Below are 15417 nucleotides of genomic sequence, written 5' to 3' on the forward strand. Positions count from 1 at the left end.
CTGGTACTTCGGTACGAAAATTATACTTAAAAAATTTCAGCCTTTTTGAAGTACAAAAAGTACAGAAAACCAACTCAATTTGGTACCCGCTGATAGTTGCTGCTTTCAAATGCTCCTGTGTGTATTGTCATGCGGTCTGTGAAGAATGGCAAAAAGTACATTTGCAGTAGCCAATCACAGACATGACAGCATAAACACAATGGCCAATCATACATGTTTAAAGGGATAGTTTACCCATAAGTGAAAATACTAAGGTAATTAATTACTCACCCTCAAGTCGTTCCAAACCCGTAACATCTCCGTAACACAAATTAAGATATTTTTGATGAAATCTGAGAGCTCTCTTACTCCTCCATAGACAGCAGCAAAACAGCCTTTTCTACCTTTCTGGACCTTGAAAGTGGTAATAATGTTGCAGTCTATGGGGGGTCAGAGAACTCTTGGATTTTATCAAATCTTAATTTTTGTTCGGAAGATAAACGAAAGTCTTACGGGTTTGAAATGACATGAGGGTGAGCAATTAATGGTATAATTTTTATTTTTGAGAACTACCCTTAAAGGTATTCAGAATCCGTCCATATGATGCAGATTTTTTTGCTCAGTGTGATCTCATCCACTGAGTTCTGCACATTTGTGAAAAGTGCAAAGTGGTTGGCACAGTGATCACCATATCAGTGGCCGGACAAAATAAAATCTAGATCTGTGCATTAAAGGGGCCGTGCACTGGTGGCAAGATGGACTTTTAATACAATTTGACTGGGTATGCAGTAAAAAAACAAAAACAAATGAAAAAAGGGCTATGGCGTTTCCTTTTGCCAAAAACCTCAACACCCACAATGTACTTTTGATTTTGGCTCTGTCCCTCTACTGATCTGTGTATGTATGCAGGAATACAAAAATGCTGAAAATCAATCTGTATTTTTAACAAAAGCCCTGGGGTTGCCAATAGTTACCTGAACCTATAGATATCCATATTGATTTGTCCAATTGCATATTTGCTGACATATAAACTTTGATTTATTGGTGCAAGTAAAACAGAGAAAGAGTACAATTGATTTACATATAACATTGTGTCAATAAAATCTGGTTGAAAATTAAGACTCCAATTAACAGTATAGTCTTGGAGTATAAGTGCAGACTAATAATAGTATTACTTCCTCTGTAAAGTGTAATGCATTTCTTTGTTCCTTATTTTATTACTAACTTTTCAGTTGACATTTTCATCAATCAATGTTTATTACTGAAAGATATATTTAAATGCTACATGCTGTTTTAAAGTATTATCTTTTTATTAATAGTTAACACATAATGTATTCATTTTTGTGTGCAAATTGAGTTAAAATAGTTTTTGCTATGATGTCAAAACTAAAATCTTTACTGGTGTTGTTACTGATATGTTGCTGTTGCGAGGGCAAGCTATAACGCGAGCAGTTTTTGTGTTTAAGACGCTCAAGTGTTGCATTTGCTGTTTTATCATTATCTTCTCTTCCTCCTTTATTAGTCCTATTGTCTAGGAATATAACTTTTTAGAAGACACTTAGTTCAGGGAACATGGACTGTCGCACCTTTTTAATGCTTTAAAACTTCAGTATCTTCATAGCTTCTTAGTGAAATCACATGAAAACGCAGGACTGCAATGATAAAATATGACTTGAGGATAGCTGGTCAGAGCAAGGGTTGTGAAAAATAATTTTGTTTTAAAAAAAAAACTGTTGACAAGTGAACAAATACCTCGGTTAAATTCCTTTTTGTAGCCCCATTAAATGTGTAGGAGAGGAGGTACTTATACTATAGCTGTCACCTGACAAGTGTTGTTTAGTACAAGCAAGACTGATGATACGTTTATGTCAGGCACTGATAACAGAGGCCCAAATGTCAGTTGGGCTGCATGTTTTTCAGTGTGTTCAGACTTGTTATTTTTTGTCTTAATGACTTAAATCTATCATTTGTAGATATGCATTTTAAAATGCTATTTTAACAATCATGCTAAATAGGTTACATACTAATAGCCTAGTTAGTTTTGAATAAGTGTGATTTTTTTTTTTTTTTTAACAACTGAGTTTCAAGCAGTCAAAATTTCCTTTTTCTTTCTTTCTTTCTTTCTTTCTTTCTTTCTTTCTTTCTTTCTTTCTTTCTTTCTTTCTTTCTTTCTTTCTTTCTTTCTTTCTTTCTTTCTTTCTTTCTTTCTTTCTTTCTTTCTTTCTTTCTTTCTTTCTTTCTTTCTTTCTTTCTCTGGTCCTGGAATAGCGCTGTGGTCAAGTAACCGTGCTAGTTGGCCAGAATGGAGTGATAAGAAGTGTAATCAGGGCTTGGCTGTGTTTTCCAACTGCATTTAGATCTGTTACCAAGGTGCCTTATATTACCTTGGTGATCCAGGCAATACAGAGAATCCTTTAATCTGTGATCAAACGATGAACCTTGCTGCTGTTGTACCTATAAATGTACACACACAAGAGAACACATACATTCTTGTTGAATTTGAGAAAATCATCAGGGTCGAGCTTCCTATATTGACCAAAAACTCTGGCTTTGACAGCACTGGCCAAATTTTTTATTTATTTTTTGCTATTAGGCAAACCGTGAGATGGAGTTGTGAAATACCTGCTTTGAGAGTCTTTGTTTCCGAGTACGTCTGCAAGTCGCCACGCACCTATTTGTGTGTGTTCCGCTACATAAGCAAAAGTGACTTTTTCAAAAAGCCACAAAGCCCTTCAAAGAGGGAGAGAGAGTAAGAGAGACAGTCGGAGTGAGAGACAGACAGAGAAAATAAGAGAGAGTGAGGCCAAGTGTTCTTCCCTGCGATGCTTATCGTACCTGCCCTGTGTCTTCAGACAGACACCCTGCTAAAAATACCCATCGGAAACGGCCAACACAGCATCAAATCTGAACTTTCTCAAAGTGTGGTCAAACGTCAGACAACGGAGATTGCTGTTTGTGCTCGTGAGTGGGCAGGGATGGGGGTTGAGGGGGCTTTTCATGTGAATGATAATGTGTGTTTGTGCTTTTTATTCCAATAAAAACATACTTATGTGTTAATTTGCATGTGCTGGTGTATACACACGTGTTTTAGACTTTTAGTTTTCAACGTGTGTAGGTGTGTGAAAAACACTGTACTTATAGGGTCATAGGCCTTAATAATCTTTTTTAAAAAAAATGTTTCCCCCCAACAAATGATGCTTAAAAACATTCATTCACTTTTTTAACTTCAAACTAAAAATTAAATGAATGAAATGCATCTATTTTATTTTCTGTTCATTTTTCAATACATTTTTGCAATCCTGTTAACAGTTTAAAACCCTGATTTGACAAATAAGCAATAAACATTAAATAAACACACAAACATGTAAAAAAAAATGTATACCAAAAAACAACAACATACAATTATACTAAAGTTGTTAAAAAATAAATGCCAGAAGGGATTTTTATTTATTTATTTATTTATTTATTTATTTATTTATTTATACAATAAATTAAACAAACTCAGTCTAGTTTGTGATTAAATGGAGTTCTTGACAAATGCAATGTCAGCTTAGATAAATAAGGACACAGCTCAATAGGAAATAAAAATGCTACTGAATTTACAACAAATAATTTGAACAGGTGGTGTCAAAATGTTTACAATGTCGTATGATTTACATTTGTCCAAGGCCAAAATCAATATTTTAAGGGGGAGCACAAACATTTAATGTGTTTACAACTAGTTACTTTTAATGCGAAGTGGAAAGAAATGCTAACTGTTTAACTAAATTACTGATCTGCCTGGATTGACACTATATGATAATTAAAATGGTTGAGATAACATCACTGTTTTCTCCAGAGCGGCTGTACAGCCGTATCAAATTCTGTTGCATTTTTTTCCTGTTAACACTGTGAAGCTGCTTTGAAACAATCAGCACTGTAAAAAAGCATTCTAAACCAAACACTTGACTTGACATGCTGCTTTACTATTATGTTGGATTCTATATTTAACATATTTACAACATACATATTTATTGCCTCTTATGTTTTGCTACACCCAAGTGTGCCCTGTTTGTGGAAAGTGCCCACTAATTAACTATTGTTTTTGTCACTCTTTAGGAAATTCAGTGCACAAGAAATCCCATCTGAGTAAGTACAACTGAAAACCTCAACCATTCATCAGTTGCAATACAATAGTAGTTTATCTCGCTGTGTGTGTGTGTCTGTGCTTTGAGAAGTGGCATGTTTCACCTCATGTGTATGTTGTTGTTTTTTTGCATATCAGAGAACCCCCTCCATTGTGGTTATAGGGAGGGAGCCATGTATCAGTGTAGCAAAGCGGTGAATAATTACACCTGTGGAACACACACACACACACACACACACACACACACACACACACGCACACACAATGCACCTGTATCCATGTATATTTTTACTTCAGCCACAAAAGCTGTATGTTTAAACATGAGCAAAGCTACCGTAGACACACTAGCACAGGTGCGCGCAGCTATGGGCGTTCACCATCTGAATCGAGATAAGATCTGAGAGTATTTTGTTGAAAAGATGCTGTTTAAAACTCTTCCCGCCTTTGTTTTTGATTACAAGCATTGTGTAAGTAGCTCGTCTTTTTGTCTTTCGCTTTTTTTCCTTTCACTCTCTCCTTTAAAGTTTTGTTTTTGCAAACTTTTTGACTTTTACGGCAACATCCACTAAACTTCCATAACATTTCATCAAAGTCTTTTATGATTGTTTAGTAGTCAATTTGACTGTATAATTTTTTTTTGAAAACTCTAAAAAGAAAAACTGATATTTCATATCATATTAGTGTGTACTGGGCTTATTAAAGTATGCCTGTAGAAGAATTAGAAAACACTCACGTGGCTGGTCCATGATTCATAATGACAAGCAATAACAAAACTCTGCTGTACGCTGCGGCAACAATATCACATGACAATCTTAAACAGGTTGTTTACACCAAAACCATCTGCCGCCTATCAGACCTGCCTCACATCCTTTCTGAACAGTTGTTAATTATAAGACTTAAAAGAAAAGTCAACACTTAACAATTCAAATGCTGCATTTAAATTTTAACTCTCAAAGAAAAAAGGTACAAAACTTTCAAAAGATTCTAATATTCACCCTTTAGGGGTCAAAAAGCTACACTCTAAAAAATGCTGGGTTAAAAACAACCCAAGTTGGGTTGAAAATGCACTTACCCAACAATTGAGTTGTTTTAACCCAATGGTTGAGTTGTTTTAACCCAGTGGTTGAGTTGTTTTAACCCAGTGGTTGAGTTGTTTTAACCCAGTGGTTGAGTTGTTTTAACCCAGTGGTTGGGTTAAATGTCGCTTAAGACAACCCAATTGCTGGGTAAGAACAACTCAACCATTGGTTTAAATCAACTCAACCATTGGGTTAAAACAACCCAATTGTTGGGTTAGTGCATTTTCAACCCAACTTGGGTTGTTTTTAACCCAGCATTTTTTAGAGTGTACCGAAGTGTACCTTTTAAAAGTGTACCGTCTGATTAATAGGCCTAGCTGTTGTACCTTTTTTAATAAAGAATGAAATGGTAACACTTTATTTTAGGGTCCAATTCTCACTGTTAACTAGTTTCTTATTAGTATGCATATTACTAGGATATTGGCTGCTTATTAGTACTTATAAAGCACACATCAATGCCTTATTCTGCTGCATGACCTTATTCAGCATCTGTTAATCCACAATACCTAAACTTAAACACTACAAAAATGACCTATTAATGAGCAGTAAAATAGGAGTTTATTGAGGCAAAAGGCGTAGTTAATAGTGAATATGTGCTAAAGTGTTACCTATGAAACACAAACCAAAAGAGGCGGAACGTTATGATGATAACTAGGAGTTTGTAGTTGTGTGTCCACCACTGTAATCTTTTTTGCGGTGTTTATCCAATTGATTTTGCCAATGTATTTGGGTTGACAAAAATTTAATCGGCATGAAACAGAAGTTGTGATAGTCTGTTGTTACCTATATATCCTAGTGAAACAGTTCCCAAACTTTATTGGATGGTGGTGGTTTGCTATTGGTCGACCAGGTTGCCCCGCCCACGCACCAGTAAACACTTCATCACAGAGAAGAGATGTTGCTGGAGGAGAAGCTAATTTGATTAAAGATTACGAGGGCACATTAATTATAGATAGATAGATAGATAGATAGATAGATAGATAGATAGATAGATAGATAGATAGATAGATAGATAGATAGATAGATAGATAGATAGATAGATAGATAGATAGATAGATAGATAGATAGATATGTTAATTCATAATAAATACTGCAATATTCCATTAAAAATATTTTAAATTTCGTTTTTATGGTCACTAAAAAGTTATTTCAACTTTTGGGAAACAAGTAATACTAAAGAATCAATGCCAAACCTAATATAATGAGCTGAGTTTCTTTTACAGTGTTGTGTGGAAGATGAGAGAGATAGAGTGACCAATTCAGGATTTCAGAATGATGAGGTGAACTGCTCAACGATGAAATAGAAAGAGAAAGAGAAAGTAGAGTCCACCTATAGACGGACAGAGAAACAGCACATTAAGTTCTTTAGAGAGAGAGAGAGAGAGAGAGAGAGAGAGAGAGAGAGAGAGAGAGAGAGAGAGAGGGGTGTACATATCTACAGTTTGAAAGGGACAGGCCCTCTCCCTCTTTGTCACTCTCAGTTAGAAACACACACAATTGATCTCCCTCTGTCACCTTCTGACAGAAAACCACCTAATCTCTCTGTCATCTCTCACACCGTGACAGCATCATCTGTTCAGAAGTTTGATTAACAGTGTGAGACCATATTGAGTGATTTAGACGTATCTTCACGAGAAAAAGACAGCAGTTCACACATGCTGTGAAGATGATGCGAGGTAGGCATTTGTGTTTTGTGTCTGGCCTAGTAAATATGTATTTTTGCTAATGTTTGTGTGGGTGTGTGACAAATGCTTGTTTACATCACACTGGACTCATCCTCGTGTCTTTGGGCGCAATGTATTTCATTTTTGTTAATGCCACTTATATCGCATGCAAAGGACAAGTTTCGAAACACTTTGCACCTAAATTGCTCTTTCGTTTCACTCATTTAAGACAACGTGATTATATATCCTTTGCTTTCAGCCTTTCAGATGAGATTGACCTTTTTAGGAGTTTCGCTTTGTTGTTTGTAGTTGTACGAGACTCGCTCCGCCATATTAGCAGGTAGACGAAAAGTCCAAGACTTTGGTTTGCTCTTGAACCACTTAAGTCAAAGATGGGTGACCCCATCATGGACACCTTGAAGGATGGAGTGAGATGATATGCAGGATTTGGCAGGAATACAGAAAGCAGTGTGGGTCTGATGTGCTTTGATTTTGAGATCAGGATTTTGATTTGTAAATGAAAATGTCTTTGGTGTCGAAGTATGACCTGACCTGACTTCCAAATGAAAGCTATAACAATCAGTGTTTTTAAAGTGTGTGTGGTTTAAAATGTGCTTAAAGTAATCTGATTGACTTTACATAATGCTTGTGCAGGAAAAACTTTCATTCAGTTTTTGCAAATGAATAGAAATTTTCCATGCAGCCTCTCTTTCATTCTTCACTTTTTTCCATACTTGCTTTTTGTAATCACGTTATTGTGTAATTGATGGCTTTAAAAGTAGCTTGTAGACTGGTGTGTTTGCGCGCGCATGTGCGTGCGTGTGTGTGTGTTAAGCAGTCCAGCGTGGGTGTGTGACTTTACACTTTGTCACTGAGTTTAGTAATAGGGATTTTCACACATTCAACATCAAATATACCACACCATTTCCACAATTTACCGTTGAGCCCAAAACACAAAACACAAAACATTTGACTTTAATTTCAGTTAAATCTTAATCTTGGTTTGACACTGAATTATCATATTGGAAATTGATAGATTGATAAATAAATTTAATTCTGTACTATAATGTGAATAACGTCCTAAATTCTAAGTGACATTTTAATTAACAGAACATTTTTATGTACAGATACATGTAACATGCTCAAGCATACGCGAAACAATTAATAACTCTATCTTCGCTCAATTAAGAGAAGCTGTCAAGAATTAATCACAAATATATTAATTGTTTTGTACAGTGCTTTTCAACAAAGATAAGAATTTCTCTAAAGTGATTTAGGACAAAAAATAACTTTACATTTATGCGATCCAAGAAATTATTTATAGAGACAGTGACAGTTATTCTTGATATCAGTTAGTCAAAACCCTAGCAGAAGAAGCCACAATATTGTTTAATGGGCAGATCGATTGATTATTAGTTTATCTTGTGCATTGTGGCTGTTATGATTAGAACCACAGCTGTAGATATGATGAAGAGCCTGGCCTACAGATAAATGTTTTAATGTGCTGATTATCTCCTTAATGAAACAAACACTGCAAGATAAGATCTCGCTTTCAGAAACAGTCTGAATACAACATCCTCTCTCAGTCATCTTTGTTACAAGGCCCTTAAAATAAACCAGAAGTAACTGCTAAAACGATATAGACGATCGTTAATTCTGCCTCTATTTTTGTTTACCTTATCCTGAAACCCACACTGACAAAATGGAGGACCCCAAAAGCATCAGATGACCTTCGTTTGTGAGGCTTGTGGTTATGGACTTCGTTCAGAATTGACTCTCAAGGAAGCATTTTTGTACAGTCCCCTAAAACTGAATTTTCCGTAGCAGCCCACATCGCGTATGTGGTTAAATATCAGCACGTCAAAATTGCCACGATTCGAGCAGGACCTGCTGAAGTCAGCTGTGCCATATTTTATCAACTTGCATTATCTGACGCAGGTTTGCACTGAAGCTCTCGCTGTAGTCCAGAACCCTGCTGAAGCCTGTTTTTTTGACTGATTGACAATGTTGTTAAGGCGCCGTATTATAATTCAAGATTCCAACCACAACTGAGAGTGGTTTATAACTCACCTCTTGCATTGATTGTCATTTAAAAATTGGTTTTCTATTCCGTATATGCACGTACTCGATCAGTTTTAAGGCACACATAAATGATGTTTGTTTAATTGATGAACAAATACATACTTACTGTGTACTTACCCAAAAGTACTGATAATATAAGGTAACTACATGGGTTAAAGATTAGGTTTAGGTTTAGGAGTAGGTTCAAGGTTAGTATATCGTTATTACGCAGTTATAATTATTCTGAGAGTTTAGACAGATTTAAAATGCTTATCAATTTCTTTACAATAAGATTTTTTCATTTTAATACTGATGTAAAAACGTCCCAGGATGCACCCTATTTAAGTTATTTAGAGAGAATGAGCAGTGTGCGAAGCTGTAATCTAAGAATATAGCTGTGTTTTAAAATTATAAAATAAAGTTTTGTTTTGTTTAATACTTTAGTCACTGCACAATTTCATAATTTTAATGGCTTTACTATTATTTTAAAAAGTGTAAAATAGTAACAGGAATAAGTATGCATGTCCAAACTGCTAGCGTGCGCACATGTACCAAAAATGTCCTTCCGATATAGTAAAACATCTTAAAGGTCAGTTCAAACTGCACCGACCGATGGCAACACACTCTCGGGGTTTTTTCGGATCAGTGTGTTACCCGTCAGCGTCTGTTGGCATCTGTAGGACCTTGTTTTCATGGATTAAACACTTTAAGACTTGTGAAGACAGTCCTTAATTGTAATTTTTCATTCACTTATTTTACTTTAACTTTTTTTTACTAAAAAACTAATGTTAACAGATTACAGTGCCATTTAGATTAACATTATTTAAGAGGTTAGCTGTACCAGTGCTGCATAAAAAGGCCTAAAAGTTCCTGGTTTTTATCCTGTATTATAGAGAGAAGCAGCGCTTCAGTCGCATTTATTCAGAGAGGAAAGTATGAACAGAAAGACCTTCCGGGATAGCTGTTCTGCTCTACATCCGATGAACAGAACCGGAAAGAATATTTGTGGATTTTATCGAATGCACCTTTTGGTTTTATACACACATTAAGAAAATATGCACCGTGAGGCATTTTGCAACATTGCACTAGATTTTCACTGCATTCACACACACATTTTTGAATATGCTGCCAATGAACGCTCCACCAGCTGCAAGACTTTTCTGTGCTGTGGTCACCCGTTCAGTCCCTGTGTGTGTGTATCGGCACACACACTTGTGCGTATGCGCACAGGTGTGCGTGCAGAGCTTTTGTTTCAATGCTATTTTCCATCACCTACATTTTGGGTGTTGTTTTCCTCCGTTTTTAAGTAAAACGGTGCATCAGTCAAGATTAGAACAAATCAATTCAAAAGTTTAAGAGTTGACTTGATTCTTTAAAAAAATAAAAAAATAAAAATCCGATCAGATCAGTTTTCGTATAGACCAAATGCTTATGAAACTGAATGTTATGACAGGAAAGTTAATATATGAGCACATCAGCACATTGATATAAGTATAAATCTACCTGTTGTTTTTACGTGTGTATGTGTGGAGGGGGGTGTAGTTTCACACCTTTTTTCACTCTTGTTCTTAAAAGACTTCAAATCTTCAAAGCCACTGAAATCATGACTTGTACATTCAGGCACCAAAACCTTGAAAACCAAAGAGATATTCTCTCCCCCTGAATTCACAAAGCTTTTCCCTTTAGACTGGTTTAAACATAATCCAGTGCCTTTGGGTCCTAAATCATCTGTAGACATATTATTAATTTAAATAAGGATAAAAATATATGTGTGTGTGTGTGTGTGTGTGTGTGTGTGTGTGTGTGTGTGTGTGTGTGTGTGTGTGTGTGTGTGTGTGTGTGTGTGTGTGTGTGTGTGTGTGTGTGTGTGTGTGTGTGTGTGTGTGTGTGTGTGTGTGTGTGTGTGTGTGTGTGTGTGTTTACATGATTAATGACACAAATTTGTATAATGACATGGGTATTACCCTGGTATTACAAAGTAAACGTTTATGAGAACATTTCGTCCTAAACAATGTTTTATTAAAAATGTAAAAATGCAAAAAGTTTTTTGTGATGGGTAGGTTTAGAGTTAGTTTAGGGGGATAGAATTTTTAGTTTGTAAAGTCCTTAAGTGTCCTCATAATGATAGGTGCACCCGTCTCTCTCTCTCTCTCTCTCTGTGTGTGTGTGTGTGTGTGTGTGTGTGTGTGTGTGTGTGTGTGTGTGTGTGCATGTGTGTATGTGTGCATGCGTGTGAGTGTGTGTGTGTGTGTAAGAGAGAGAGAGAGAGAGAGAGAGAGAGTGTGTGTGTGTGAGTGTGAGTGTGTGTGTGTGTGTGTGTGTGTGTGTGTGTGTGTGTGCGCATGCATGTGAGTGTGTGTGTGTGTGTGTATGTTAATGTGTATGTGTGTGTGTATGTGTGTGAATGCATGTGTGTATGTGTGTGAAAGTATGTGTGTATGCGTGTGAATGTATGTTTGTGAGAGAGAGTTTCTGAGCGCATGTGTGTATGCGTGCATGTGTGTATGCTTGCATGTGTGTGTGAATGTGACTAAATCATCACGATAAGCACAAGTGTCTTATCTAACTCTGCTTATTTCATCTTATCTTTTGGCACTTTCCTGTGGCAAAAGATGTTTTGTGACTGTGATGCTTTGTGAATCTGTTTTATACAGCTCATTCTTTTATAACTTATTTTATTTTATTTTATTTTATTTCAGAAACAGAAAATAATATATGATATTACCTTAATTGTGGATATATTTTAGAAAAGAAAAATAATACATATATAATTCATATCAAGTAGAAAACTACTAAACCAAATAATAAACAAAAAACATCAGTGATTATACATTTGTTTCCCCACTCTCTTAGCAAATACTAGCATTAAATATATGCAAAACTCCTAAATTGTGTCTGTGTCTTGTGTTTCTTTGAAAGCTATAGGTTCTTGATGTTTCCAGGTTCTCTCTTTTTCTCTCTTTCATTCTTTCTCTTGGTGATTTTTTTTTTGTCCTGTCACAGCACTCCTCTCTTCAGATCGAGGATTTCCGTTAGTGGCACCTTGAGGTTTTTCACTAGTTCACAGTGCTTAATGCTGTGATGGATGTTGAAGAGAAGCACAGACAGTACTTATAATAGAGGGACTTAAATCTTTAAAGTTTTTGGGGATTCTTGGTAAATTTTTCAGCTTTCTTTCTCCTCATTAAACATTTCGTTAGACCTTTGCTGTCCTGAGAACTTTTGTTTGCATACAGCTATGGCAATTTAGGTATGACTAAAACAGTAAAATAGCGTGTCATCATAATTTGTTGACTATAAAATGGAGCATTAGGAATCCAGCTGTCATACCTTTTCAAAAAGGTGTTCGCTCTTTCTCGCTTGTCTTGCTCTCAAGCTGGGTACAAAGTTAAAGGGTTAGTTCACCCAAAAATGAAAAGTCTGTCAATAATTATTTACCCTAATGTCGTTCGACACCCGTAAGACCTCCGTTCATCTTCAGAACACAAATGAAGATATTTTTGTTGAAGTCCGATGGCTCAGAAAGGCTTTCATTGACACCAATGTCATTTCCTCTCTAAAGAACAATTAAAGACACTAACAACGTCGTTACAAAGCCCATCTCACTACAGTGACTGTACAATCATTTTATGAAGTGAGGAGAGGAATAGTTTTTGAGTCAGAGCCTGTTGCGGTCAGTCAGAGTTTGAAATCGTGCAGTGCGCTGTGTCTAAAGATTCTAGTCTTAGAATTTAAGAACCTCCAAAACATTTTATTAATCACGTTTGTTTGCAACTGGTGCCAACGGTTATGCTGAGGAGATTTTATCAAACATGTCTTCTTTTTGATGTTTCTTTTGTGTTATTTCAAAAGTTAACATTGCAAGTTAATTGTTTTTATGCAAAAGGGAAATTTAATACATTTTGAAACAAAAACGATCAACAAAAAGTAAGCTTTAAAAGTATTATGTTTGCTTATTAACTGTACTTTGTTATAAATAAAAAAAAACATTGCAGTAGGAGGACCTGCACTGTTTCCAGTGGCATTTTCAGACCTAAATACTGAAGTTGCGGTACAGTTTTAAGTAATTGTCCTCTATCAGTGGTACATCAGAGATAATCATTTACGACATATCACAGCTTACATCTTTCTTACAGTCATATACGCATATATAGGTAAGATAGTATCTGCATTTCTGGAAAGCTGTGTTATCTGAGAGATGCGATCACAAATACAGAAGTCTCTCACAGGCATTGTGTATTCAAACAGGTAAATTTACTTTGTTCAAACAAAAACAATTATTTGTTGAATATGCATGGAAAAGTCAATGCTTTACGCTGATCTTCAGCTGTGGTAAGTACCATTGGGGTTTATGACTGCTAATAGTTTGTAATGTGTAATCTAATTTTAATTCACTTTAGAAATATGATTTCTATCTCAAATTTGTCTGTGTTAGTGTTCAACTCATTAGATTGGGATAATTATTGAACAGAATTTAGGACGAATCTTGCCTTTGTTTCTTCTTCTTTGGTATATTTTTTCATCAGTTTCTCTGAGTAGAGACGAGGAACATGAAGGCTTTTTGTCTGTATCAGCATGTGGTTTAGGTGAGCAGATAGCACAGGAGAGAAAAAGAGAAAATATGTCTTTATCTGCATGTGGTTTCAGAGAATGAGAAGCTTTTTCTCTATATGGAGATATTTCTTGTTATTTGGATTCCGTGTGTGCAAATCAATATGTAGTTATTAGAGTAATTTTAAGCACAAAGGGATATAAATCACATGCAAAGAACCCAGGAAGAGAGAATTTTTTAGATTGCAGGCCTTGAGTTGAGTTGAGAAAGGCCTCTGTGATGAAGGAACGGTTCTGTGTCAGGACATTGTCTAAGTACATTTTCGTTTTAATCGTGAAACACAACTTGAAAAAATACAGGTAAAGCACCTGAAGGAAATTCCTTCAGAACAGTCCCTGGACTTCTTTTAGACTGTAGAAGTAAGAAAGACAAGAAAAGTCTATTGTTATAAGCTTTATTTTATGTAGTAACAGGAAACTAATTTAGTCCGTTTATACAAAATGAACAAGGCCCGTTAGCATCTAATCTTTTTCCATCAGTGGCCATTCAAAAATAGCTTTATATAGCTTAACATTTTTTTGTTGTTGCTAGAAATACAACCCGTTGGTAAGGACTTCTAAAAAAAAAAAAAACTTTATCACTTGAAATAAGATTTTTTTTTTAAACTGTAATAAAAGAAAATGTAAGACAAACACTTCTTTATATGTATTCTTATTTTCAATATGAATTCTCATTTTTAATTAAAGTTGATGTACTTAAATGAAGATGTATAAAAACAATATAGACATTTTTAAAAAGACAAAAACAGAAAACAGAATATATAAAAATAAACACTATTTCAAAAATATTAATAAAAACTATCTAGATGATACTAAAATAACAATGATCGTAAGTCTTTAATTTGCCTCATATTACCAGTATCTGTTTTTAGGGCTCATGTAGGCCTGAAGTGGACTATTGGAATATTGGAAATCAAATATTGTTTGCTGCCATTCACGTCACAGCTCAGGTTAGTCAATAGTGCAAAGGACTGTGTATGCGTGTCTTTGTGGTGCCATCAGCCAATCGCCATTGCGATTATGTCATTTACCTGGCTACGGATTTATTAGTCACATGGCATTTAGGTAAAAATAAGTGGCTATTTTCAAATTGCATCCACGAGCATCACATACAATGCACAGGACATCAATCCACATTCACACCTTCCCACACAGACGCACGCTGACACGAGACCCACACTCTTGCAACACAAAAACAGTTGCAAGGAGTTTCCTTCTGTGCCCCAAATCAATGCATACCTTGACACAGTGACACAAACACATACTGACACAGAAACACACACATGCTAATTACTGTATGCAGTATGCACACACATACTGATTGTCAATACATCATTTAAAAATCATGTTCAAATTAGTATCAAATATGATACAGGCTTTTCTCAAACATCTTTGTATTCCATTGCATTCCATTGTTTTCTCCCACAATAAAAACATAGTTTTGATCATAAAACTATAGCATCTTATTATGGCATATTAATAATACAAGATGAGTTACAACTTATATCTATATGTGTTAAATGCAAGTAGTCTGCTGTTATAGAGATATCAGAAATTCATCTTACATTTTGGCTATGTAAATATCAACAACTGCAACCAATGTAATATTTGGTATTGTAAAGTTTGGGCCTCTGAATAAATTTGAGCTGTTTTCCCTCTTAGTACAAGCTCTATATTCTGACTATCATACTATATGAGTCTTAAAAGCCATGCATCAAATATGATACTCAGAAACGATTTTTCAAACGGTTCAATAAAATTGCATTTCTAAAGATTTTTCAGACTATATTGTTTCATATGTCAGGCTTCACAAGATTAATTACATCTATGATAATAATTGCATTACATTGCATGACAAATGTTGCATTCAGTTGCACCACTGAGACAAGAAATGTGA

The 15417-nt window shown here is 35.4% G+C and overlaps 1 protein-coding gene across 3 annotated transcripts in view; it reads left to right on the forward strand.

Moving 5' to 3' along the window:
- The window catches only part of rorc (RAR-related orphan receptor C), a 46855-nt gene that overhangs the window by 18462 nt on the left and 12976 nt on the right, over positions 1–15417 (forward strand). For 2 of the 3 annotated variants that reach the window (XM_067449158.1, XM_067449159.1), the window contains exon 2: positions 4078–4107. The exons of the other annotated variant lie outside the window; for it this stretch is intronic. In XM_067449158.1, the coding sequence (XP_067305259.1) occupies positions 4078–4107 (30 nt within the window). The remainder of the gene's footprint in view (positions 1–4077; positions 4108–15417) is intronic. 3 annotated transcript variants of the gene reach the window in all.

This window comes from Pseudorasbora parva, chromosome 7 (genome assembly GCF_024679245.1).
Source record: "Pseudorasbora parva isolate DD20220531a chromosome 7, ASM2467924v1, whole genome shotgun sequence".
NCBI classification, from domain to species: domain Eukaryota; kingdom Metazoa; phylum Chordata; class Actinopteri; order Cypriniformes; family Gobionidae; genus Pseudorasbora; species Pseudorasbora parva.